Here is a 25000-nt window from a genome sequence, read left to right on the forward strand (position 1 = left end):
CAGGGCTAGATGAGATGGTGCTAATGACACGAGTTTCTGCTTTGCAACTATAGACACAAAATTAAAGTAACATTTAACTGGTTCTAGTCCAAGTTATTTGGCTGCCTGACTGAATAAGTTATGTTAAACCTGCGGGAAGTTGGCTTTACTCTGCTTCATGTCGTGCAAACAGTGTAAGATGGTGTGTGTGTGTTACTGGGCTGTATCGTTTGATGGTGTGTGTGTGTAACTGGGCTGTAGTGTGTGATGGTGTGTATGTGTTACTGGGCTGTAGTGTGTGGTGTTTGTGTGTTACTGGGCTGTAGTGTGTGATTGTGTTGTGTGTGTTACTGGGCTGTAGTGTGTAATGGTGTGTGTGTGTGTTACTGGTTAACTAAAGAGAGCAGGCTGGAGTGTGTGATGGTGTTGTGTGTTACTGGGCTGTAGTGTGTAATGGTGTGTGTGTGTTACTGGTTAACTGAAGAGAGCAGGCTGGAGTGTGTGATGGCCCCGCGGTGTCGGGTTCCGGGGCAGAGAGCCGGCTCCTGCGGGGGTAAAAATAAACCGGTCTCTCAGGCCGCCGCTCTGAGCAGCAGCAGCAGCAGCTTGTGTTAAATCATGCCCCATTTTTAGAAAGATTTCCAATCCTCTAGCTGTTAGTTTTTACGTGTCCGCCGCAGCTAGAGAACGCTGAGGGTTTACTGTGGACCGCAGAACATAGAACGCTACTCAGGTAACAGTTCTGGAGTGGAACAGGCTCGGGTCCGGCCCTGATGTGTGTTCTTCTCTGAGTTCTGTGCATGTTCTGTGTGTGTGGTGTGTTCCCTGCGTTTCTGTGCATGTATGTGACATAGTCACAGCCGTAATCCTAGTCCGGACTGGTAGGAGCCATTGGGAGTTCTTTACTTAGCTTTGAAGTGCTTCCTAGCAGCAGAAAAGCCTTACTAGTTTGGACAAAGTTCTGCGAAGCATGTTAGGTAGTTGTGTCTGGGATTATTGGGATCTAAAGTGTTCTAGAGGGTTCTAACTTTCATGGCAGAGAATGGGTGACACAGCCATACATGCCTATGAAGAGAACAGTCCAGAGACATCACATTTTGCTCTGGGCAGTGAATATGACCAATAAAATGTCTTCTCTTTCTCTCTCTCTCTCTCTCTCTCTCTCTCTCTCTCTCTCTCTCTCTCTCTCTCTCTCTCACACACACACACACACACACACACACACACACACACACACACACACACACACACACACACACACACACACACACACACACACACACACACAGACACACACACACACAGACACAAACTTTTTTTTTAACTGATTTTCTGCATGTATCTCATGTGTCCAGTGTGTTCTGAGTGTGTGTTCCTTTGCCAGAAGTGATAAAAGCTTCAAGAGGTTTATTCTGGGATCAATGTCAGGCCAACCTGGCAGCTGCACCTTAATTACCAGCACATGATACCACACTTTACGTATGTGTGTGTTTGTGTTTGTGTTTGTGTGTGTGTGTGTGTGTGTTTGTGTGTGTGTGTGTGCGGGAATACCCATCGTTATAGAATCGTTACTAGAGTCAGACATAGTGTCCGACATAGAGTCCTCTTCAGAAGCCGTGTTCTGTTCTCTGGTGAAGTTGTGTGTCATGATGAGAGCCGGCACTGCCCTGCTCATGTCAAACTAATAACCAGGTAGAGCAGATGGATGCGTTTCTGTGCAGTGTGCAGCCCCTCTGTATCAGTGCAGTCTGCAGCCCCTCTGTATCAGTGCAGTGTGCAGCCCCTCTGTATCAGTGCAGTGTGCAGCCCATGTGTATCAGTGTCAGTGTGCAGCCCCTCTGTATCTGTATCAGTGCAGTGTGCAGCCCCTCTGTATCAGTGCAGTGTGCAGCCTCTCTGTATCAGTGCAGTGTGCAGCCCCTCTGTATCTGTATCAGTGCAGTGTGCAGCCCCTCTGTATCTGTATCAGTGCAGTGTGCAGCCCATGTGTATCAGTGTCAGTGTGCAGCCCCTCTGTATCAGTGCAGTGTGCAGCCCCTCTGTATCTGTATCAGTGCCGTGTGAAGCCCCTCTCTATCAGTGCAGTGTGCAGCCCCTCTGTATCAGTGCAGTGTGCAGCCTCTCTGTATCAGTGCAGTGTGCAGCCCCTCTGTATCTGTATCAGTGCAGTGTGCAGCCCCTCTGTATCAGTGCAGTGTGCAGCCCCTCTGTATCAGTGCAGTGTGCAGCCCATGTGTATCAGTGTCAGTGTGCAGCCCCTCTGTATCTGTATCAGTGCCGTGTGAAGCCCCTCTCTATCAGTGCAGTGTGCAGCCCCTCTGTATCAGTGAAGTGTGCAGCCCCTCTCTATCAGTGCAGTGTGCAGCCCCTCTGTATCAGTGCAGTGTGCAGCCTCTCTGTATCAGTGCAGTGTGCAGCCCCTCTGTATCTGTATCAGTGCAGTGTGCAGCCCCTCTGTATCAGTGCAGTGTGCAGCCCCTCTGTATCAGTGCAGTGTGCAGCCCATGTGTATCAGTGTCAGTGTGCAGCCCCTCTGTATCTGTATCAGTGCCGTGTGAAGCCCCTCTCTATCAGTGCAGTGTGCAGCCCCTCTGTATCAGTGAAGTGTGCAGCCCCTCTGTATCAGTGCAGTGTGCAGCCCCTCTGTATCTGTATCAGTGCAGTGTGCAGCCCCTCTGTATCTGTATCAGTGCAGTGTGCAGCCCCTCTATATAAGTGCAGTGTGCAGCCCCTCTGTATCTGTATCAGTGCAGTGTGCAGCCCCTCTCTATCAGTGCAGTGTGCAGCCCCTCTGTATCAGTGCAGTGTGCAGCCCCTCTGTATCAGTGCAGTGTGCAGCCCCTCTGTATCTGTATCAGTGCCGTGTGAAGCCCCTCTCTATCAGTGCAGTGTGCAGCCCCTCTGTATCAGTGCAGTGTGCAGCCTCTCTGTATCAGTGCAGTGTGCAGCCCCTCTGTATCTGTATCAGTGCAGTGTGCAGCCCCTCTGTATCAGTGCAGTGTGCAGCCCCTCTGTATCAGTGCAGTGTGCAGCCCATGTGTATCAGTGTCAGTGTGCAGCCCCTCTGTATCTGTATCAGTGCCGTGTGAAGCCCCTCTCTATCAGTGCAGTGTGCAGCCCCTCTGTATCAGTGAAGTGTGCAGCCCCTCTGTATCAGTGCAGTGTGCAGCCCCTCTGTATCTGTATCAGTGCAGTGTGCAGCCCCTCTGTATCTGTATCAGTGCAGTGTGCAGCCCCTCTATATAAGTGCAGTGTGCAGCCCCTCTGTATCTGTATCAGTGCAGTGTGCAGCCCCTCTCTATCAGTGCAGTGTGCAGCCCCTCTGTATCAGTGCAGTGTGCAGCCCCTCTGTATCAGTGCAGTGTGCAGCCCCTGAGTATCCATGCAGTGCAGTGTGCAGCCCCTCTGTATCAGGGACAGGCCCTTGGGGGAATTTGCCACAGTGACAAACTTTTTCACCTGCACTGCTCCAGATTACACTATGCAAAGAGACCAGGTTAACCTTTTACCTAAAATCACTTCCGCAGTTTGTGGGCTGGACTGTAATTATTGGATATGAGACTGAAACTAGGTGTTTGGACCTAGAAGTGTTTTTGTTGGGTACAGGAGGATTTTGTGAGTGGGAATCAGATATATGATAATTTTAGCAGAGTAATATTTGGGTGGTGTGTAGATGTTTTTTGTGTGTGTGTGTGTGTACATGTGTGTGTTTTGTATACAACTACTCATACAGTTGAAATTTAGGTATGGAGGTTTACATTTATTGTGAGGATAGGATAGTCTATGTGAGTATGTGTGTGTAATGGGTGGATAGGATAGTGTATGTGTGTATAATTAAGGTTTGATAGTGTATGTGTGTATGTGTGTATAAGGGGTGGATAGGATAGTGTATGTGTGTATAATTAAGGTTTGATAGTGTATGTGTGTATGTGTGTATAAGGGGTGGATAGGATAGTGTTTGTGTGTATAATATGTGGTTTCATAGTGTATGTGTGTATGTGTGTATATTGCGTAGATAGGATAGTGTATGTGTGTATAATTAAGATTTGATAGTGTATGTGTGTATGTGTGTATAATCCGTGGATAGGATAGTGTATGTGTGTATAATTAAGATTTGATAGTGTATGTGTGTATGTGTGTATAATGTGTGGATAGGATAGTGTATGTGTGTATAATTAAGGTTTGATAGTGTATGTGTGTATGTGTGTATAATGTGTGGATAGGATAGTGTTTGTGTGTATAATATGTGGTTTCATAGTGTATGTGTGTATGTGTGTATATTGCATAGATAGGATAGTGTATGTGTGTATAATTAAGATTTGATAGTGTATGTGTGTATGTGTGTATAATGCGTGGATAGGATAGTGTATGTGTGTATAATTAAGGTTTGATAGTGTATGTGTGTATAAGGGGTGGATAGGATAGTGTATGTGTGTATAAGGGGTGGATAGGATAGTGTGTATGTGTATGTGTGTATGTGTGTATAATGTGTGGATAGGATAGTGTATGTGCGTATAATGGGTGGATTTGGATTATGCTATTAGCTATTAGCATGCTACATAGCAAAAAAAGAAATTAGTTGTCATGGCAATTGCCTGAGAAGTGAAACCTGACACTGTTAGATCATTATGCACTTATTGTCATGATACTGGATCTACCATGTTCTTAAGGTCACTCCCATCCTGTCTGCACTGCTGGTGATCAGCCGCTGATTCTTAACTGGACCTGTGATGTTTCTTGATTCATGATTTTAACATAAAGCTCCCCAGAAAGAATTACATTTTGATTCTCAAATCACTCATTCAGAAACGAGTTCCACTCTAAGGCCCTGTCCACACTAACCCGGGTAAATATCGAAGCGCATACAAATTTCTGCGCTTAGCCCTTCCGTCCACACTAAACGGCGTATTCCGACTGAAAAACGATGCTTTTCAAAAATGCTCCCCGAGGTGGATACATTTGAAAACAAACGTTGTAGTGTGGACAGGGGAAACGGAGGATTTCAGATACACTGACGTTCGGTTGCCATGGCACTGGGGGGTAGCTTGTAGCGTAACCATGACAACAATTGTCATTTCAACATGTTAGTGTGGATGGCAAACATTCGGTAAACGATATGAAAACGGTAGTGTGGACGGAGATTGTTTTTATTGCGAATATGCGTATTTCTATTTACCCGGGTTAGTGATTGTTAAATCACACAATCAGAAACAATAACATTCTAAGTTCTGTTATCATACATTCTCAAATCACACGTTCAGAAACAATAACATTCTAAGTTCTGTTATCATACATTCTCAAATCACACGTTCAGAAACAATAACATTCTAAGTCCCATATAATTTTTAAAAAGATGGAATAAGGAAACAGTTTTAGATTTACTGCAAACCAAACCGAAGCAAGGCTTTATCCGTCACAGTCTGGTGGACGTCTGGATTTGCCATTCTCGTGTATAGCGCTAGGCTTTTTTAATGTAACTCAAGTATCTTGTGTATAGAGCTAGGCTTTTTTAATGTATCTCACGTATCTCGTGTTTAGAGTTGGAATAGGGAGGGTGTGCATGTGATCAGCATGTTTGCTCCTTTGGAACTGAACTGGTGATTTTTGAAATGCTCCCATCTGCTTCATAACCGCAGTTTCTCACGACAGACACACAGGATGCAGATTACACACACACACACACACACACACACACACACACACACACACACACACACACACACACACACACACATACACACACACACACACACACACACACACACACACACACACACACACACACACACACACACATACACACCTGGGCTGTACAGTATATCAGGTCTTCTTAGTGAAGTGACTAAGCCCAGTGGCTGGCTGCTCCTGCAGGGTGTTTTGGAACATTTCTGTCATGTGACTCAGTGTTCTAATGCTCCTCTGCACCCATGCCCATTTTAGACTGCAGCAGGGAGCAGGGTGACGTGGGTAGGAGAACATCTTCCTCTCCTAAAAATACCCCACGTGCCACGTGTGTGTGTGTGTGTGTGTGTGTGTGTGTGTGTGTGTGTGTGTGTGTGTGTGTGTGTGCCACGTGTGTGTGTGTGTGTGTGTGTGTGTGTGTGTGTGTGTGTGTGAGATCGATTCGGCACAGTGGAGCTTGTCCTTTTCAGAGCGCACAGCAACAGGAGGGCTAAGTTCATCACACGCAGTCGGCTCTCACACAGTCACACACTCTCAAACATTCTCTTTCACACACACTCACACAAACTCACACACACTCACACACACTCACACACACTCACTCACACACACGATGGGTCTAGAGACCTGTTCCCTCTGTCTTCCCAGTTTTACCCCCCCAGTCTCTCCATGTCTGCTCCATGCTTACGGGGGGGGTCCTATTGCAGGGGTCATTTAGACTCTTAATTAGTAATTGATTACGGCTCCCAGATAGCTAATCAGTTAATGATTAAAGTACCCCCATCAGGCCCAGACCAGGGCTGGATCTGCTTGACGGGGGTAATCGCTTTGGAATGACGTGGTGATGGTGAATCCATAGCTGCTCCATACTGACCTCCATGTTGCTGTGTGTTTCTTCTCTTCCAGTGATGGGAGAGACGCCCAGGTGAGGAGGCAGGTGCCCCTCGCACACCAGGAGCCCTAGATCACCTGCCAACCGCACAGACAGAGACAGCTGCGGCACACACACACACACACAAAGAGCACATGAGTGTGTGTGTGTGTGTGTGTGTGTGAGAGCGAGTGTGTGGGTTCAGAATGAGCTCAGTGGAGAAGCGTCACAGCGGCGGTCGCCGTGGCAGCGGCCCGCGCCTGTCAGACGCGTTCAGCGACTCGTCCTTCATGGACGACACAGACCGCGAGGTCAGCAGCCTGACGGACCGCGCCTTCCGCTCCCTCTGTATCGGTGACGAGGCCGTCTACAACGACGCCGACCTCGGCTCCTCCCCCACCGAGCGCCACTGCGCCTTCGCCCAGGAGGCCACCGCCCACACTGACACTCTCAAGCAGACAGCCAATGAGACGCTGCCGCTCACTGCCGGGGGCTGGACCTCGGAGGGGCCCGGAACATTCCACGGCTGGCTGGCAGAGACAGTGGAGTCACAGCAGCATGCACAACAGCTCTCGTATCTAGGCAATGGCTCCACGGAGGTCGCCTGGCAACAGAGGAGGAGCACGTCACGTGTCTCCTCTCTCATCAAGGCCTTCAGCGGTGGAGGGGAGGTCTTCTACGACCCCATGGCCCCTGACGCCATGGCAACCAGGGACAGACACCCAGATGGTGGCGAGGCCTGGGATAGGCCGGCCCTCATGGGCCTGCAACACAAGCTGTCTGAGTTCTCAGCCTACCAGCAGGGTTTCAGGGTGTCAGGGGACGTGGACCCTGGCGGTTCCGGATCCTTCCTGAGGGCGTCCAAGCTGAAGGGCAGTAGCAGCCGCTTCCACGCACTCAGCTCCACCAACCAGTTCATGCACAGCGAGTTCAGCGCCTTCAGGGTCTGGAGCGACTACAAACGCCACCCCTACCAGCAGCACAGCGCCCCCGCCCCCGCCCCCTCCGCCTTCCCCCGCTGGTACGACTCGCCCATCTACAAGGAGCTCACCACCTCCGCCCCGCACCACCCACAGAGGTCGCAGGGTCAGGAGGGTCGGAGGTTGCAGCGGCGGCCAATGGAGGATTGGACTCAGGTGTCTTTATCACACACACCTGTGGGGGTCACACAGAAGGCGTGGCCGGTGGAGAAACGGTGCGAGTCGGAGCTGGCGGCTAACGGAGCGCCATGGAAACGCAGACCGGGCCTTGTGCGGAGCAAGCTGCCGGGCCTACGGCCCTCCACCGTCTCCCCAAGCGCCGACCAGCGCCGCCGACCCGACTCTGCCTTCCTCTCCGCCAGCAGTGGCAGGGGGGCAGAACCACCGCGCCTCTCTGTCATGGATGACCCATTGCCTAGCAACACCACCCCGTTGCCAAGCAGCGCCACTCCCTTCAGCATCTCGCAGCTGCTCACGCCCGTGCTGCCCCCCCACCAGGTCGGCGACACCTCGGAGGAGCTGCGGTTGTCGCCCTTGGCGACGGACCTGTGGCTGACGGAGTCAGAGCAGCGCCCCCAGGTGGAGGTGCGGCAGTTGCGCGACGGCTACAAGGCCCGTGCCTCCAGCCTGCTCTTCAACCTGAAGGACAACCGCAAGCGCGTCAAGAGCACCTACAGCCCGACTCGCTTCATGAGTGCCGAACTCAGCGACCGCAGCAGGCAGCCCTCGCAGATGGATGCCCCTGAACACACGCAACTGCCCCCCACCACAGACACCACCACACCACTAATACCCCAGCTCCCCAACACTGAACTACCTGCCCCCTCCATACCCCAGATACCCAACTCTGAACTACCTGCCCCCTCCATACCCCAGATACCCAACACTGAACTACCTGCCCCCTCCATACCCCAGATAGCCAACGTTGAACTACCTGCACCCCTAAAGCCCTCGCCCCCCTTTACTGAATTCGCTGCTGCCCACTTGCCCCCGGCCCCCAGTGCTGAAATCTCAGCTCCTCTAGTCAGCACGGAAGAGTTACCCCCGGCAACAGACCCAGAGGGTGGCAGTAACCCAATCCTGCCACGAATCTCTGCCCCCCCTGCCCCCTCTGTTGCACCTGCCCCACATAAAGGTTTTGCCCCCCACACTAATGCCAACGGGTCATGTGACTACTTGACCCCAGCGCCAGGGAGGGTGCCTGACTACGAAGGCCTCGTCTCTGGTGACGCCGGGCAGAGAGAGCGGGACAAAGGACACACCTCACACACAGACGGGCAACTCGTGTACGACACACACACCACCTCCGGCTCAGTGAACACGCAGAGTCAGGAAGCTGCCACAGACACCAACCCCAACACACACACACTGACAGACACACACCCAGCTCGCCACCCTGAGCTGGGCAGGCTGGCCTCAGCAGATCCTGTTGAGCACTCCCCAGTGTCCTCGCTCATGAGAACGACACAGGCCACTGGCGCTGCCCGCAAAGATGCCACCTCCATGAACAGCAGCGCCAACCCCGACTCAGGCACCCATGCCCATGCCACCACTGCGGGAAGATACGGCTGGAGCCAGCAGCACGGGTGGCATCTGACTGGGGGCGTCAGTGAGGGCGTTAGTGGGGGCATTAGTGAGGGGGTGAGAGGGGGCATTAGTGGGGGCATTAGTGAGGGGGTAAATGAGAGCCCCAGAGGGCAGATTGCTGCTCTGATCGACAAGGACAGAGAGAGAAGATCCACTCTGACTCTGAAGCAGGACGTGTCCCCCACACACACACTCCCTACCTCGCATGTACAGGCACGCAACCCCACACACACCCCGACACACACGCAGGCACACACACACACACAGGAGCAAAGGACAGACAGGGAGAGTGAGAGACTTTATCCAGATGAGAAAAACTCTACAGTCTTAATGGAGGAGACAAAGGTGCTTCCAGATGCATATAATTACAACACCCCACACATGCAACACACACACGATACTTATTATTACAACCCAACACACACGCACACTGCTTATCCTTACAACTCCCCGCCCACCCAACACACACATGACACACATTACTATAACCCCACACACACACATGACACACATCATTATAACCCCACACACACACAACACACACATGACACACATCATTATAACCCCCCAGACACACAACACACACATGACACACGTCATTATAACCCCCCACACACACAACACACACATGACACACATCACTATAACCCCAAACACACCCAACACACACAGGAGCCGTACACGTTTACGGATGCGCATCACTATGACCCCACACACACTCGAAGCAAACTCCAGGAGCACCCATGTGAGGATACACACAGCTTTAATCCCTCTCTTACCCACTACACACGCGACGACACTGGCACACATCACTCTAATGCCCCATGCACACACACACTCGCAGGGACACACACAGTTACAGATGCACATCCTGTTTATGCTCCACACACACACACACTTGCAGTTACAGATGCACACACTGCTTATGCTCCACACACCCAGCATACACACGAAGACACACAAGACGCGCACCTCTATAACACTGCATACACACAGCACACACGTGAGGAAGCTTATGGGCCTAAGGACACGCACAACCCGACACACACCTGGCACACACACACAGCCATATACGCACCTAAGGACAAGCATCACTACAGCCCGACACACGCAAAGCACACACACACAGAAGTAGTGAACAGTGCCCGTGAACAGACCATCGCAAATGCACTGGTGGGAGGGGAAAATGGCCGCTCCAAAAGCGCAGATGTGTATGGCACAAAGAGAGCTGAGCAAGGACACACAGCTGCATCCCCTCCAAAAGATCCTGAACACACGTCCCGTAAAGACACTGAACGGCTGTCTCATATGAACCCAACGCATGGACAGAGTCTGGAGAGCACACCATCAGAGAGAGAGGGTCCACAGGCTTCTAGAGTGGCAGGCAAAGAGCAGGCAGGTCAACAGAAGCACGTTGCCCCGCTAATGGAAGAAACACCCTTTAGGAGGGGAACAGCCACGGACGCTCCGTCACACACACTTGACCAGGAGAAGGAGGGGAGTGTGAGGAGGCCGGAGGAGAGGAGCAGTTATGAGAGCAGGAGCTCGTCAAGACCGGACATGAGATTGGAGCAGAGGAACGCCAGGAGTCAGGACTACAGCACAGGCCTAAGTAACACCAAGACTCAGGACTACAGCACAGGCCAGACTAACGCCAAGAGTGAGGACTACAAGACAGGCCAGACTAACGCCAAGAGTCAGGACTACAGCACAGGGCAGACTTACGGCAAGAGTCAGGACTACAGGACAGGCCAGACTAACGCCAAGACTCAGGACTACAGGACAGGCCTAAGTAACACCAAGAGTCAGGACTACAGCACAGGCCAGACTAACGCCAAGACTCAGGACTACAGCACAGGCCAGACTAACGCCAAGAGTCAGGACTACAGCACAGTCCTAAGTAACACCAAGAGTCAGGACTACAGGACAGGCCAGACTAACGCCAAGAGTCAGGACTACAGCATAGGCCTGGAGGCTTCTTCAGCACAGCCACACCACACAGCCAACAAACAGCTAAATGTAAACAGCCAACCTAAAGACAACAACAGTCAGTTGACTGTCAACAAGCAGCCTTCAAATAGCACCCACACAACAAACAACATCCAGCCAGCCTACAAAAAGAGTACGGACTACACCAGAGGTTTGACGCCTACAACAGCACAGCCATATCAGCCAACAGCCACCAACCAGCCAAGCAGCCAGCTCAAAGACCATCTGCCCACAAACAACATTAATCCACATGTTAAAAACCCACCAACAAGCAACATCCATCCACCTCTCAACAACCAGCAGCCTCTCAATAACCAGCAGCCTGTCAACAACCAGCAGGCTGTCAATAACCAGCAGCCTGTCCATAACCAGCAGCCTGTCCATAACCCGCAACCTCTCAACAACCAACAGCCTGTCAAAACCAGCCCTACTGTGAGCAGTCAGCCCACAGTAAATAAACCCCAAGCTGTCAGCAACGAGCACCACAACAGCAAACAAACCCTAGTCAGCAGCCCACAGCCTAGCAACACTAATGCGGGCCCTGAGGGTCAGCACCCTGAGCCGGTGGTGAAACAGCAGCCCATAGTCAACACTCAGACGGCACGCTTCCCTCAGGACTCCATAGTCAAGGCTCAGACAGCACACTTCCCTCAGGATTCTACTTCCTCTTCACAGGCACCACCCCAACTGCTAAACCCCCCACTCACATCCAATCAGAAACAACAATACGCTCCACACGCAACCAATCACAAACAGGCAAATGCTCCTCTCACAACCAATCAGAGTCAACACTTAAACCCAACTCTTATGTCAAATCAGAATCAAAAGCTAAACCCTCTGTTAGCAGCTACTCAGAAACTCCCAAATCCTCCAATCATAACCAGTCAGAATCAACAGCTAAACCTTCCTCCCACAGCCAATCAGAAACAGCATCCAAACCCTCAGTTCTCAACTTATCAGAGTAGAGAGCCACAACCTCCCCCACCCACCAAACAGAATGCACTACCTGCCCAGGATCCAATGGCAGAGGATGTGGATGTGGAGGCAGGGCGGGGCTTGTCACAGCCAATCAGAGAAGAGCGTTTCAGCATCAGTGACATCCTCTCCATTCGAGACAAAGAGCTGATGCGCCGCGAGCGCATGAAGGAGATTCGCCAGGGCCTGGGTGATGTCACACAGCCAGCCAATCAGAGAGACGCTGAGCATGCAAACACACCTGATGGGAAGGATGATACACACACCGCAAAGGTGGAAGTGACTGCTGTCAGCAACCCAGACACAGGTGCATCACTCACTGGTGGGAATGAGAGGTTTGTCACGAATGTAGGACTCCCACGGAAAGAAAATGACATGCTGAGAAACCCTGGGAGTAAAGACCAGTTTGAGCAGGGTTTGAGTAAGGACCGGTTTGAACAGAGCTTGAGTAAGGACCGGTTTGAACAGGGTGTAAATTACAGGAGAGAGCCTGAGAAGACTTCAAGTAAAACCTTCTCCTACAAAGAGAAAGCCCAAACCAAACAAGAAATCCTGACGTCCAAAGTAAAAGCACACGCTCAGAAAGAAATATCAGCCCTGAAGGAGAAGGGCTTTTTGTCCAGAAACACCCCTAAACAACTCCCTACGGCAGCGAGGGAGAAAGGCCCGGAACAACCTCCACAGGTAAAGAAAGAAATCACAGCTGACAAGCTTAACCACTTGTTCAAAGATCTCACAAAGTATGGAGAACGGAGAGAGCCAGAGCCGGACAACCTGTGTCAGACCCCAATGCCTGACGTCTCAGAGCCATCAGCTTTAGTAGCACTGACTAACGACGCACACCCAGAGGCTGTGGGCGCAGCAGTCACCAACCCAGAGGCTGTGCAGCTTGGGGCAAACCCTGTTAAGGACACGAACACTCTCAAAGACACACACACCCTCAAGGACTCACACACTCTCAAGGACACACACCCTCTCAAGGACACACACAATCTCAAGAAGAGAGAGGCAGCGGAACTGCAGCCCACACTCAAACCAAAAGCTCAGGCTGTAAGTGGTCTGGATGGGGAGCTCAAACCAGCTGTTCACCTTCAGGGTAAACACAGCGCTGAAGACACGATCGCACCTGTCCAGACACCTGTAGAAACCAGCCACACAGGTGTGCGTGCCCCTGGAACACATCAGAAACAGGAGAAGGAAGCCAACACTGTGCAGACAAGAGATGAAGAGAAGGCCAGAATGAGGGAGCAGCGCCTCGTCCAGAAGGAGCTGAGGAGCAAAGACGACACGGCCGCATTCACACCTGGGGCTGAGTCGTCTCCTGCACACAGAGAGACGGGCCATGATGGGAAAGACACAGTTTCAAAGGAGAAGGGACAGTCAAAGGAAGGGTTAGCTTTTAAACATAAAGAGATTTCCCACAGTGACTTCAGTGCAACCAAGGAAAGCACCATGTCAAACATCTCAGGAAGTCATGGGGAGCATGTCAAAGAAGAGGCCCTGCCAAACAAGAGGATGCCTTCTGAATCCAAACTGAGGGATGCGGGTGAACAGGCTAACACTGCTAGAAATGCTAACGAATCTATGCTAATGCTAACAGGGGCAAGGAGCAACAGAGATGATCAGCTCAAAGACACAGGAGCATCTGCAGATCCAAATCTCCAGGTTCCTGAACACGCAGATACAGGAACCAACACCAGGCGGAATGACACATCTAACCAATCAAAATCTGGTATTACAAAGTCCATGCCCTTACCTGTCCAATCGAAAGACATTACAGAAGCTCCGCCTTTAACCCCTCAGGATCAACATGAAGAGGCGCCACATAAGGGGCAGCAAAGAGGAACAGATCTGATGTCCGGTCAGATCCAGCCGAATGAATCTGATCTCCAACCAACTCCAGCATATCCTCTTCCCCTTCCCCTCCCCCTTCCCCCAGGCAACCACACAACACCTGAGACACCCAGTGAGCCAGATGACCTCATTATGGTGGGGGGCGAGGCGGGGGCCCATCACTCTTCAGGGGCGGGGGCAGACTTTATCAAGGTGAAAGAAACCCCTGATGCCATCAGAGCACATACTGAGGAGACCAGTGAGAGTGCAGCAGAGGGAGAAGACACTCATGCTGGCGAAGCTGAAGACGCCACTGATGCTGGTGAGGCAGGCTTCTTCCTGGAAATCCAGTCGATTGTTGGCTACGTGAAACTGCCCACTGCCTGGGCGGACCAACGGACAGAGGAGAGAGGAGACAAACAGCATGGCCTGCCCGTGTCCTCTGAGGGAGAGGGGAATGCATCTCCAAAGGAGAAACACCAGAAGGAACACAAGCTAGAACCCCAGAAGGAACACAAACAAGGGCATCAGAAAGAACAGGAGAAAGAACCCCAGAAGGAACACAGGCTAGAACCCCAGAAAGAACACAAACAAGAACCCCAGAAAGAACACAAGCTAGAACACCAGAAGGAACACAAGCTAGAACACCAGAAGGAACACAAACAAGAACCCCAGAAAGAACACAAACAAGAACAGCAGAAGGAACACAAACAAGAACAGCAGAAGGAACACAAGCTAGAACAGCAGAAGGAACACAAACAAGAACAGCAGAAAGAACACAAGCTTGAACAGCAGAAGGAACACAAAAAAGAACAGCAGAAAGAACACAAGCTTGAACAGCAGAGAGAACACCAGACAGAACAGCCAAAAGAACAGCAGAAAGAACAGAAGCAAGACCAGAAACAACCCAAAGAAGAACATCAGAGAGAGCAACGGAAAGTACAGAAGCAAGTCGATGGGAGTGTGCACACGCAAGAAGCAGGAGAGAAGATTATTGGTGAAAATGAGAAGGCAGAAAGAGGACATGCTGGACTGCAGCCCCTTAAGGAGGAGACCCAAGAGAAAGATAACCGAGGTTTTATTAGAAAGGAGGAGGCTGCAGAGAAAGCACAGAGAGATCCTGAAACCGGGAAAGAGAAAGGGCTTGTGAGTGAACCTAGTGGAAAAGCAAAGACACCCAATGACAACCACAAACCTCAGCTAGAGAACACGGAGGGCAGTGTAGCCAAGGATAAGGCTAGGCAGGACGTAACAGTGCCCCCTAGAGGTGATTCAGCACTCAGCAGGCACTCAGAGGAGAGGAGTGAGTCCATGAGAGTGAGAGAATTGGAGAGAGCAGTGAGAAACACAGAAACACACACCCGAGGGCCTGCTGGGCTGAGCCAGGCACACACCGGCCACCAGACTAGTGAAGTCACGGACAAAGCCGGAGAGAGAAAACAGAAAACAACAGGAATCGCCTCAGAACTGAAACACACAGCAGACCTCAGAGATAAAACCCTGACAAACAAAGGAGACTTCTCTGAATCTAAACCGACTACAGAATCCAGTAATCAAATACAGGCAACGACCAGAGATGCCCCTCAATCTTACCCTGCTGCAGCCATCAAATATAAAATATCGCCCACTACTAGAGAAACCACTCACTCTAAACCTACTACAGACCTTAGAAAGGAAACACAGAAAAAGATTTTAGATGTCCCTAAGGCTAAACTCACTGCAGATGTTAAAGATGTAACACCGAAAACAAGAGAAGATGGCTTTGTGTTTAAACCCACAGCAGACCTCAGAGATAAACCACAGCAAAGAGGACAGGCCCCTGAATCTGAAACAACTACAGACTTTAAAGATGCAACACAGAAAACAAAAGGAGATGTCCCTGGATCTAAAACCAATACGGCAGCCCTTAAGGATGTAACACAGAAAATCTCAGCAGACGCCTCAGAATCTCAACCCTCAGCCAAGTTCAGAGCAACAGCAGGACGACCCTCAGACTCTAGGACCCAGGAGCCCTTAGTGGAGCAGCTAGCCCATGACCCCAGCAGAGGAGAAGCCAGAGGTATGAATGACCCCCCTAAGATCACTAATATGGCCCCAGAGGAAGGGCGTAGACAGCAGGTGGAGCCAAGGGCATCTGGAGCATCCCCTCAGAGACATCTGACGGAGAGGAAGGAGGAGATTAAACATGGCAAGCCAGCAGGTAGAGATGTTAATGCCCCTGCCAAGGCATGGGCGCCGCCTGGGAGTTCACACAAGGACAGGGTGGATGCCAAGGTAGATGCTAGCCCACAGCCAAGTGGGCATCGCCCACATCAGATGATGGCAGATAATTCCCGGATCACCCCGGTGCCCACTGCCCCAGAACACAGAGAGATGCGAGGGAATGGGAGAGAGAGAGGAGAGGCAATGGAAAAAGAGAAAGGAGGGAGGGAGAGAGGAGAGGCCATGGAGAAAGAGGGAGGAGAGAGGGAGAGAGGACAGTCTATCGGAAGAGATCGAGGAAAGAGGGAGAGAGGACAGTCCATCGACAGAGAGAGAGGAAGGAGGGAGAGAGGACAGTCCATCGAGAGAGGGAGAGGAGGGAGAGAGCCTAATCCAGGAGACAGAGACAGAGGGAGGGGAGCAGGGAAGGAACCCCGTTCAGGAGAGAAGGGGAGGGAGGAGAGGGAGACTCATTCAGGAAAGCTCCTGGAGAGAGGGAGAGGACAGACAGAGCTCCTGGAGAGAGGGAGAGGACAGTCAGAGCTCCTGGAGAGAGGGAGAGGACAGACAGAGGTCCTGGAGAGAGGGAGAGGACAGACAGAGCTTCGGCCTAGAGAGAGAAAAGGAGGGAACAGAGAGAGGTACACCACCAATGCGGAGGACTCAGAGTCCCACAATGCACTGCCCAGCGCTGAGAGAGGGAAACCCTCAATCAAAACCCCTGTGCGTCCTGCAGAGGACACACCCCTGCAGGGCTCTAAGAACCCAGCCCCTGGTGCTAGAGGATCCACCCCTGGCCCAGCCTCTACCCTACAGGGTCCTAAAGACCCTGGTCCTGTTGCTGCTCACACAGAAGCGTCTAGAGGCCCTGCCCCTGCTGCAGCAGAATCTGCCCCTCTCCAGACACGCTCCCAAGAGAAGGAGTTGCCCAACAAAGGCCAGCGGCGCAGAGGCAGGTCTGCCTCCAGACCCGAGATCTCTGCCCTGGCTGACTACGCCCGTCTGAGAGTTCTCCCGGATCAGGACCACGACATCACAGCCGACGATTCTTTGTTCCCTGTCTCGCTAACACGCACCAGCACACACACTCCAGTTTCAGTGGAGATGCACGCCGAGACTGTCACCGCCGACAGAGCCAAACGGGAGGCCGATGCCAACATGGCACGCGTGCTGAGGTACAGGGAGAGAGAGAAGCACACCGCCAGCAGAGTGCCTGAACGTAGGGCTGAGTTGGCCAACGCCAGACGGGAGAACCTCAAGGAACGCAGCCATGCTACTCCAGCTGCGCCACTCGCTGCCGAGGATCATGGGAAGGCACGGGCACTTGCAGGCCAACAGCGCGAGCGAGGCAGGGAGGATAAGCTGAGTGGTGTGGAGCTCCGGCAGCACGGGGGTCAGTGGGGTCACCAGCATGGTCCACTCACTGCCCTCACTCAGCCCTTGCCGGTCAAAGGTCGTCGCCGTGGCACCTCCTTGCCCCGAGAGGCCATTCGGGACGTATCGGCTGAGAGGGAGTTCTATCACCAGCCAGTGACTGCCACCCAGTGCGGCCGATCTGGCGTCCCAAAGAAGACCTCCCAGAGCCCAGGGGTGGGGGCAGGGGAGAGGGGGCAGGAGGGCAGAACAGAGGAGTCGAGGACGCAGCCGGAACCAGAGCCAGAGCCTCTGCAATACTACTCCGTCAACTCTCTGGAGCCGACCCCCAAACCTGCACATGAACCAGAGACGCCACCCCACGGGCACGCGATAGCACCCAAACACACGCATCCGGCAGCGGCTAAACACACACTGCAGCCTGCTCGCGATCAACCGAATGCACCCAAACACACATTACAGCATGCAAGACGGGACAGTGGGTTGCCTGTAAAAAGCAATAAGGAAGACTTTACCCAGGATAACCCAACCACAGGGCAAGATGAGAATGGCTTTTTCCAGAATGCAGCACAAGTGCTAGGAAGAGGTGAAGGTGGCTTTACCGAGAATGCACTGCCTGCTACAGGAGGAGGAGAGGGTGTTTTTACACAGCCCCTGGTGGACCACGGAAGGTCGCAGGTCATCGCTGCCCCGCGATCCAACCCCTCTTCTCCTGCGCTTGGGAAGCCCATCATGTTCAACGTGAAGGACAACACCTTCAGGGTAGCCTCGGTAACCAAAGCCGTGAAGCCACGCTTCCACCGCAGCGTCTCCGAAACCTTCCGGACGGAGTCGCCGCAGCAAGGCGGGGGCGAGAGGGCTGAGGACCTCATCTATCCCCCCACCGACCTCCAGATCACCCCTGGTAACACCCCCCATGGGGACCCCGCCCTCCTGGCCCACTCAGCCGCAGCGCTCCACCACCTCTCCCAGGCAAGAGACGCCCTCTCCCGTGACGTGTATCATGATGTGTATCCTCCGACTGAGTCGCCCGCCCCTCGGGAGTTTATGGGGCGGTTCCGACGAAGCCTGGCCCTGGACGATGACGAGACACGCTCACTAGTGAGTGTCCTGTCTGAGGATGTCGGGGACCTGTCGGACCTGGAGCGCCCTGATTCGGTGTGCAGCATGAGCAGCCAGTCCGGCCGCCCCCCCGCCGTGCCCCCCAAAACTGAAAAGGCACTGCGGCGTGCCAAACGCCTCACCACACGCCGGCTGAAGAAGGCGGAGACCAAGACCGTCGCCAGCGTTCCCTCCTCGCCCACGCAGGTGCTCAGCGCCCCCCTGCAGCTGCCACATGCCCCCCCTGCCCAGTATCACCTGAGCCCAGGGTTCGCTCCCACGGCAACCGGGGTGGTCAGCCCACCCTACCCAGTTGCCCAGCGAAGGCTGCTGCAAGACCCCAACTCTGGGCAATACTTCATGGTTGATGTACCACTACCCGTCAAGACCAAGACCTTCTTCGACCCACAGACAGGGAAGTACGTGCGCCTGTCCGTCCGCCAGCCACCAGAGGGGGCGCTGTCTCCACCCCAGTATATGGTGTACCCAGGGTACCTGCCGATGCCCGTCTCCACGCTTCCCAGCACCCGCTCCAGCTCACAGATGTCTGCCCCCGCCACCCTCATGCAGGAACAGGACGTCCGCCAGGCCTCTGGTGCCCCCTGGGGGTTGGAGGAGGAACGGCAGCGCTACGGCAGGGAGGAGAGACTGGGGCAGGGGCAGGGGCGAGGCCAGGTCAGCTACACGACACAGGAGCAGCCGGAAGATGCCCCGTTGTACAAGGGGCAGATGGGGGACGGCTCACACAGACACAAGGGGCAGTTGGGGGACAGCTCCCAGAGACCCATGGACATCATCACCATGAGTGAACTGGAGGACTTTGCCATGGAGAGCGGGTGACATCTGTAGAATCATGAGCCTGCGTGTGGACAGTGTGTGACGTCTGTAAAGGCAAGAGAAAGGCTACTGCGGACTGATCTCCGTAGTATAACTCAACAGTGGACTGATCTTTGTGGAACTGATCTTTCAGAGATGATCTGTTTGGTCTAACACTGCAGCTGTCTCAGAACCATACACGGATCTCTCTTAACTGACCTCTGTGCTCTGGTCACTTTGAACCGATCTCTATGGTCTAGTCATGCTCTGAACTGATCTCTATGGTCTAGTCATGCTCTGAACTGAACTCTATGGTCTAGTCATGCTCTGAACTGAGTCATGCTCTGAACTCTATGGTCTAGTCATGCTCTGACCTGATCTCTATGGTCTAGTCATGCTCTGAACTGATCTCTATGGTCTAGTCATGCTCTGAACTGAACTCTGTGAAGACTGCTCCCTGTGGTTTAGCATGATGTTGGACTGATCCAAATAGAATACTGTTCCCTGCAGAGGTCTGGGAAGGAACGGATCCTTCCGGAATGATTACAGTGGACTCCAGTGACTGATCACAACAGTTGATCACTTGTGTAAGACTGAGTGCTCTGTGTTGCTCATGTACCTACTGCTCTGTGTGTGTAGTGCCTCATGCATACCTAGACAGCTTTGTGTGTGTGTGTGTGCGTGCGTGCGTGCGTGCGTGCGTGCGTGCGTGCGTGCGTGTGTGTGGATGTCTCATGTGCCTGTCATGGCTGCTGTGTGTGAGAGATACTCAGTCTGTGGTACATCTGCAGAGGACTGAAAGAATGTGTTTTTCGCTGGTGACAGTGTTCACCTGTAACCGCAGAGGTTTGGGTGGTCTGTAATGAGGCACTAGTAAAGGTGGACATTACGATGCTGATTTGTATTGTGTTAAAGGTTCAATATGTAGTTTTTGATGTCAAAAAACAGTGTTTGTAGTCAAGTGACAAGTGTTTGTTGCCTTAAAACAATGATTTTAATACAGTGTTTCTTGTCTTGTATTGCTGTCTGTTTCAAGCCCCTGTACTGCAATTATTATTTATTTTTATTTAATTTTTTCCTGTCCTGTAAAATAGTGAATGAGAAACACCTGAGATTAAAGATGTGGTAAAATGCACAGGAACAACGTGAGCTTCAAACTGTTATCTTTAAGGGAGGTTCAAGGACATGTTTACTTTTAAGACTACATATCCCCCACCCCACCCCCCCACCCCTACTCGTTTAAAGTTGCAATCAGTAACTTCTGTAAACAGAGGTGTTTTCTTATGACTACTGATGAAAGAACTGCAAACCATTCCATTTTTCAGTGTGTCTTTGGAGTGTGTTGTAACTGTTCTCATAGAGGCCAACACCTTAACAAAAGAATGCAGAATTTTAATGATACTAATCTTCTCAGGAGTCTGGTGTATTGGACAGCACTCCTTGGTTATTTATATTGTGTGATTCCTTGAGCGCTTTGGTGATTGTCCAGGCCTTAGAGCTGCCAGACTGTCACAGACGACCTCCGTGACCTCCGTGACCTCCGTGAGGGCAAGCACATTGCCATGGAAGGGAACTGGATGAGGGGAGGAGATGATGGTGGTGATTAATGGTCACATTCAGAGCATAATTAAGCTAATTATTACTGTGAAACGCCACCTAATGGCTCCCAAGGCTTGGATTTGATCACATATACTCTATGGCAGAATGGTTTTCTTAAGAGTAGATAGGGTTATGTGTCTGAGAGAAAAGCCATGATATCTCTGTAAAATACTGAAATACTTCACCAGGTGCCTTGTAAACCTGTTAAGTAAAACATTTCAAATAAAAACCTACAAGAGGTTCCTGTTTCTTTACTCATTCTCTATATACGTGGATGAGTATATAGATATATACCCAGCCAGTGTCCAGCATTGTGACTGGCTCATATGCCAGTGTCCAGCATTGTGATTGGCCCTTTAAATCATGTGTTTGTTTACTCTTTCTGGCATCAATCTTCAGACTGGGGTGGTTCCTTGCTCTATGGGAGCCTCTAGTGGGTAATTGTGGTACTACATCATACAGGAGGCGTACTGTCAGAGGGATGGGCTGCTTTATGTTCAGATCTCCATGACTTGTAGTCATACGGCAGATGGGTTTAATTCTCAAAGCAGCAATGCACTAGAGCGGACAACACATGGGAAGTAAAGTGTCATAAAAACACACGTTGTGTGTAGGGCTGGGCGGTATGACGGTATATACCGTGCAACGGTAGAAATGTGTCTACCGGGAGAGATTTGGCCATACCGTTTCAACCGCGGTATACTCTTATTTTGAAATCCAATCGATTTATTTTTAGATAATGACCTCCGAAACTATACTTCATCCCTCTTATTATACAGTAACTCGCCAAAACAATAGACATTCCTCCAAAAATACCTCTTTAACGATTTTGTAGCCGTTTTGTGATTTCTGCTGAGAAATAAAATAGAACTCTAAAGTTTCAGGTGTTGAGTAGCAACCCATTACTTCCCGTTACGTTAAATGACCGGACTACTTGCGGAATGATATGAAAGATGGTCAGCGGTCATTACATTTTCGCAGCAGTGAAAATAAAGAAATTACAGACCTGCCAACGTTCGGGTGGCCCATTCAAATCAACGGAACTTTTTTGAACATTCTGAAGAGCCGTATAATACGATACCCAGTACAATTTTTAAGCACATAACCTGCAAGGACTGTCATGCCTACTTGTTGAGTAATCCTCGACTGTTGGGCAAGATTCAATATACTGTAAAATATGGACTGAAAAGTGTCTAGTGTAGGCATTTATTTTTCAGTATTTCAAAGTGAATGAGCTGTGAGAGCACAAGAACAGTGAGTGTCTAGCAGCGATTATCATATACATGTATGTATGTCAACGGCGATTACGGCCAAACCAACGAGATTCTAAGTAACCACTGAAACATAAGCACTGGACTAAATACCACAGAAAGATTTTTCCTTTTTCTTTTTTTTTTTTTTACATACACTTTGCTTTTATTTTACTATTTAAAGATTCAATGGATACTGGCCACTATTGCTTAGGCCAATAGCCTATTGAGGCAGTATTGTTTCTGCACCTTAGTGTTCTTAAGGGTCAATAAATAAATTGCTGTGGACACATTTCGCCACCGGTGAAGTGTCCTCTTTTTCAAAAACCCAAATCTGGTCACCCTACGTATAATAAACCGTGATATATACCGTAACCGTGATATAAAATTACAAATACCGTGATAGAAGATTTTGGTCATATCGCCCACCCCTAGTTGTGTGTGTGTGTGTGTGTGTTTGTGTGTGTCAGACAGAGAGAGAGAGAGAGAGAGAGAGAGAGAGAGAGTTGTTGTGTTTGTAACTGAATAAGTTTGGAGAGAGATTTGTGTGTGTGTGTGTGTGTGTGTGTGTGTGTGTGTGTGTGTGTGTGTGTGTGTGTGTGTGTGTGTGTGTAACAGAGAGAGAGAGAGAGAGAGAGAGAGAGAGAGAGTTCATTTGTATTTCTGATTTTGTGTGTGATCATTGTCTGTGTAAGTACATATGTCTGTGTGCATGAGATAATGCAGGTGTGTGTGTGTGTGTGTGTTCATGAGTGTGTGTGATAAGTTGACTCATGTTAAGAACACTGAGCATCTTTCCCAATAATACACTCCATGAAGTAGAATAGCACTGAACTCTTACATGAAGTATTCTGTGGAGATGTTTCCTGCAGTATTTGAGATCAGTGTATCGGTGTGTCGGTGTTAAATGAAGTGCTGACTATATATGAATGAGATATTTGTCTTTCTCTATCCTCTCTGTGTGGAGGTGGCAATATATCATCAGTTGACAAGTCACTGGCTCCTAATGGAAAACACAGTTCCATTAAACGTGTACAAGTGGTGTGTGTGTTGTTTTGCATACATGTGTGAACATCTGTATTTGTGTGTGTCCATACATGTGTGTGTGTGTGTGTGTGTGTGTGTGTGTGCTCTAACCAAGCAACAAGAAAAGTCCACCGCGCATGAGCTAAAGCCAATTTTATAGCTTGGCAAAATCATGTTGCTAATTTAATATCATGAGGAAGATCGCAGGCACAGACATGGGTGGGTCAGCGCAATGCTCCCACACGCCACACCATAGCTTTGCGACGGAGTTTGCGACGGACTTTGCTCACACACACACACACACACACACACACACACACACACTCATTGCCGTTGCTTTGCTTGCTGCCTGTCAATTAAATCAGGGCTCATTGAATTCATCGCAATACATGAACGAACTTGTGTGTGTGTTTGTGAATTCATACCCCATACTTCAGTGAGTATGTATATGTGAATGCGAGTGTGCGTGTATATGTGCACGTGTGTGTGTTCATACTCGTGAGTGTGTGCATGTATGTGTATGTGTTAATACCCATAGTTGAGTGTTTGTGAGTGAGTGAGTGAGTGTGTGGTAGGGATGCATTAGAGTGTGTGAGAATGTTTGTGTGTGTGTGTGTGTGTGTATGTTAGTAACTCACTCTGGGAAACATAGGTGTGAGAGTGTGTGTGTGTGTATGTGTGCGAGTATGTAAGTGTGTGTGTGTGAGTGTGTGTGTGAGTGCGTGTGTGAGTGTGTGTGTGTGCGTGTGCGAGTGCGTGTGCGCGTTTGAGTGTGTGAGTGTGAGTGTGAGTGTGAGCGTGTGCGTGTGCGCATTTGAGTGTGTGAATGTGTGACTCACTATGGGAAACACGTGTGTGAGAATGTGTGTGTGTATATGTGTGCGAGTGTGTGTGTGTGTGCGTGAGTGTGTGTGTGTGTGTGTGTGATTGCGAGTATGTGAGTGTGTGTGTGAGTGCGGGTGTGACTGTGCGCGTGTGTATGTGTATGTGTGCGTGGGTGCATGTGTGCGTTTGAGTGTGTGTGTGTGTGTGTGTGTGTGTGTGTGCGTGTTTGAGTGTGTGTGTGTGTGTGTGTGTGTGTGTGTGTGTGAGTGTGTGTGTGAGTATTTTAGTGTGTATGTGTGAGTGTGTGTATGTGTGTGCGTGTTTGAGTGTGTGAGCGTGTGTGTGTGTGTGAGTGTGTGTGTGAGTATTTTAGTGTGTATGTGTGTATGTGTGTGCGTGTTTGAGTGTGTGAGTGTGTGTGCGTGTGTGCGTGTGCGTGTGTGCGTGTGTGTGTGTGTGTGTGTTGTGTGTGTTGAGTGTGTGTATGTGTGTGTGTGTGTGTGTGTCTGTGTGTCTGTGTGTACGAGAGCGGTAGGGGATGCATTAGAGGATGCCACGTCTGGGCTTTTCCACCAGCAGCGAGCCAAATTGATTGGCTTATTGATCTCTTAATGTACGCACAAGGAGCCTGGTGGCTGCCCAATGCCGTGACCTCACCCTGACCCCAGCGTTACCCCAGCACCCCCTCTGACTGGGTGGGCCCTCGCCAGGCCTCGCCAGGCCTCGCCAGTGTGTGTGTGTGTTAAGTGTGTGTGTGTGTGTGACACGCGACAATATTTCATTACCGCCACAAAAGAAACCCATTAGTGGCATTGTGACGGGAGGAGAGGTGTGTGTGTGTGTGTGTGTGTGTGTGTGTGTGTGTGTGTGCGTGCGTGTGCGTGCGCGTGCATGCCCAGATTCAGGCAGAG

At 50.9% G+C, this 25000-nt stretch overlaps 1 protein-coding gene across 1 annotated transcript; it reads left to right on the plus strand.

The window, feature by feature from the left end:
* Window positions 1-434: 434 nt before the first annotated feature.
* On the plus strand, window positions 435-19729 carry LOC105904343. Its single transcript, XM_031578547.1, has 3 exons — window positions 435-712; window positions 6568-16332; window positions 16591-19729. The coding sequence occupies exons 2-3, from the start codon at window positions 6739-6741 to the stop codon at window positions 19411-19413; spliced, it is 12417 nt and encodes a 4138-aa protein (XP_031434407.1). The 5' UTR covers window positions 435-712; window positions 6568-6738; the 3' UTR covers window positions 19414-19729.
* Window positions 19730-25000: the final 5271 nt, after the last annotated feature.

The sequence above is a fragment of the Clupea harengus genome, chromosome 13 (assembly GCF_900700415.2).
Source record: "Clupea harengus chromosome 13, Ch_v2.0.2, whole genome shotgun sequence".
Taxonomy (NCBI): Eukaryota; Metazoa; Chordata; class Actinopteri; order Clupeiformes; family Clupeidae; genus Clupea; species Clupea harengus.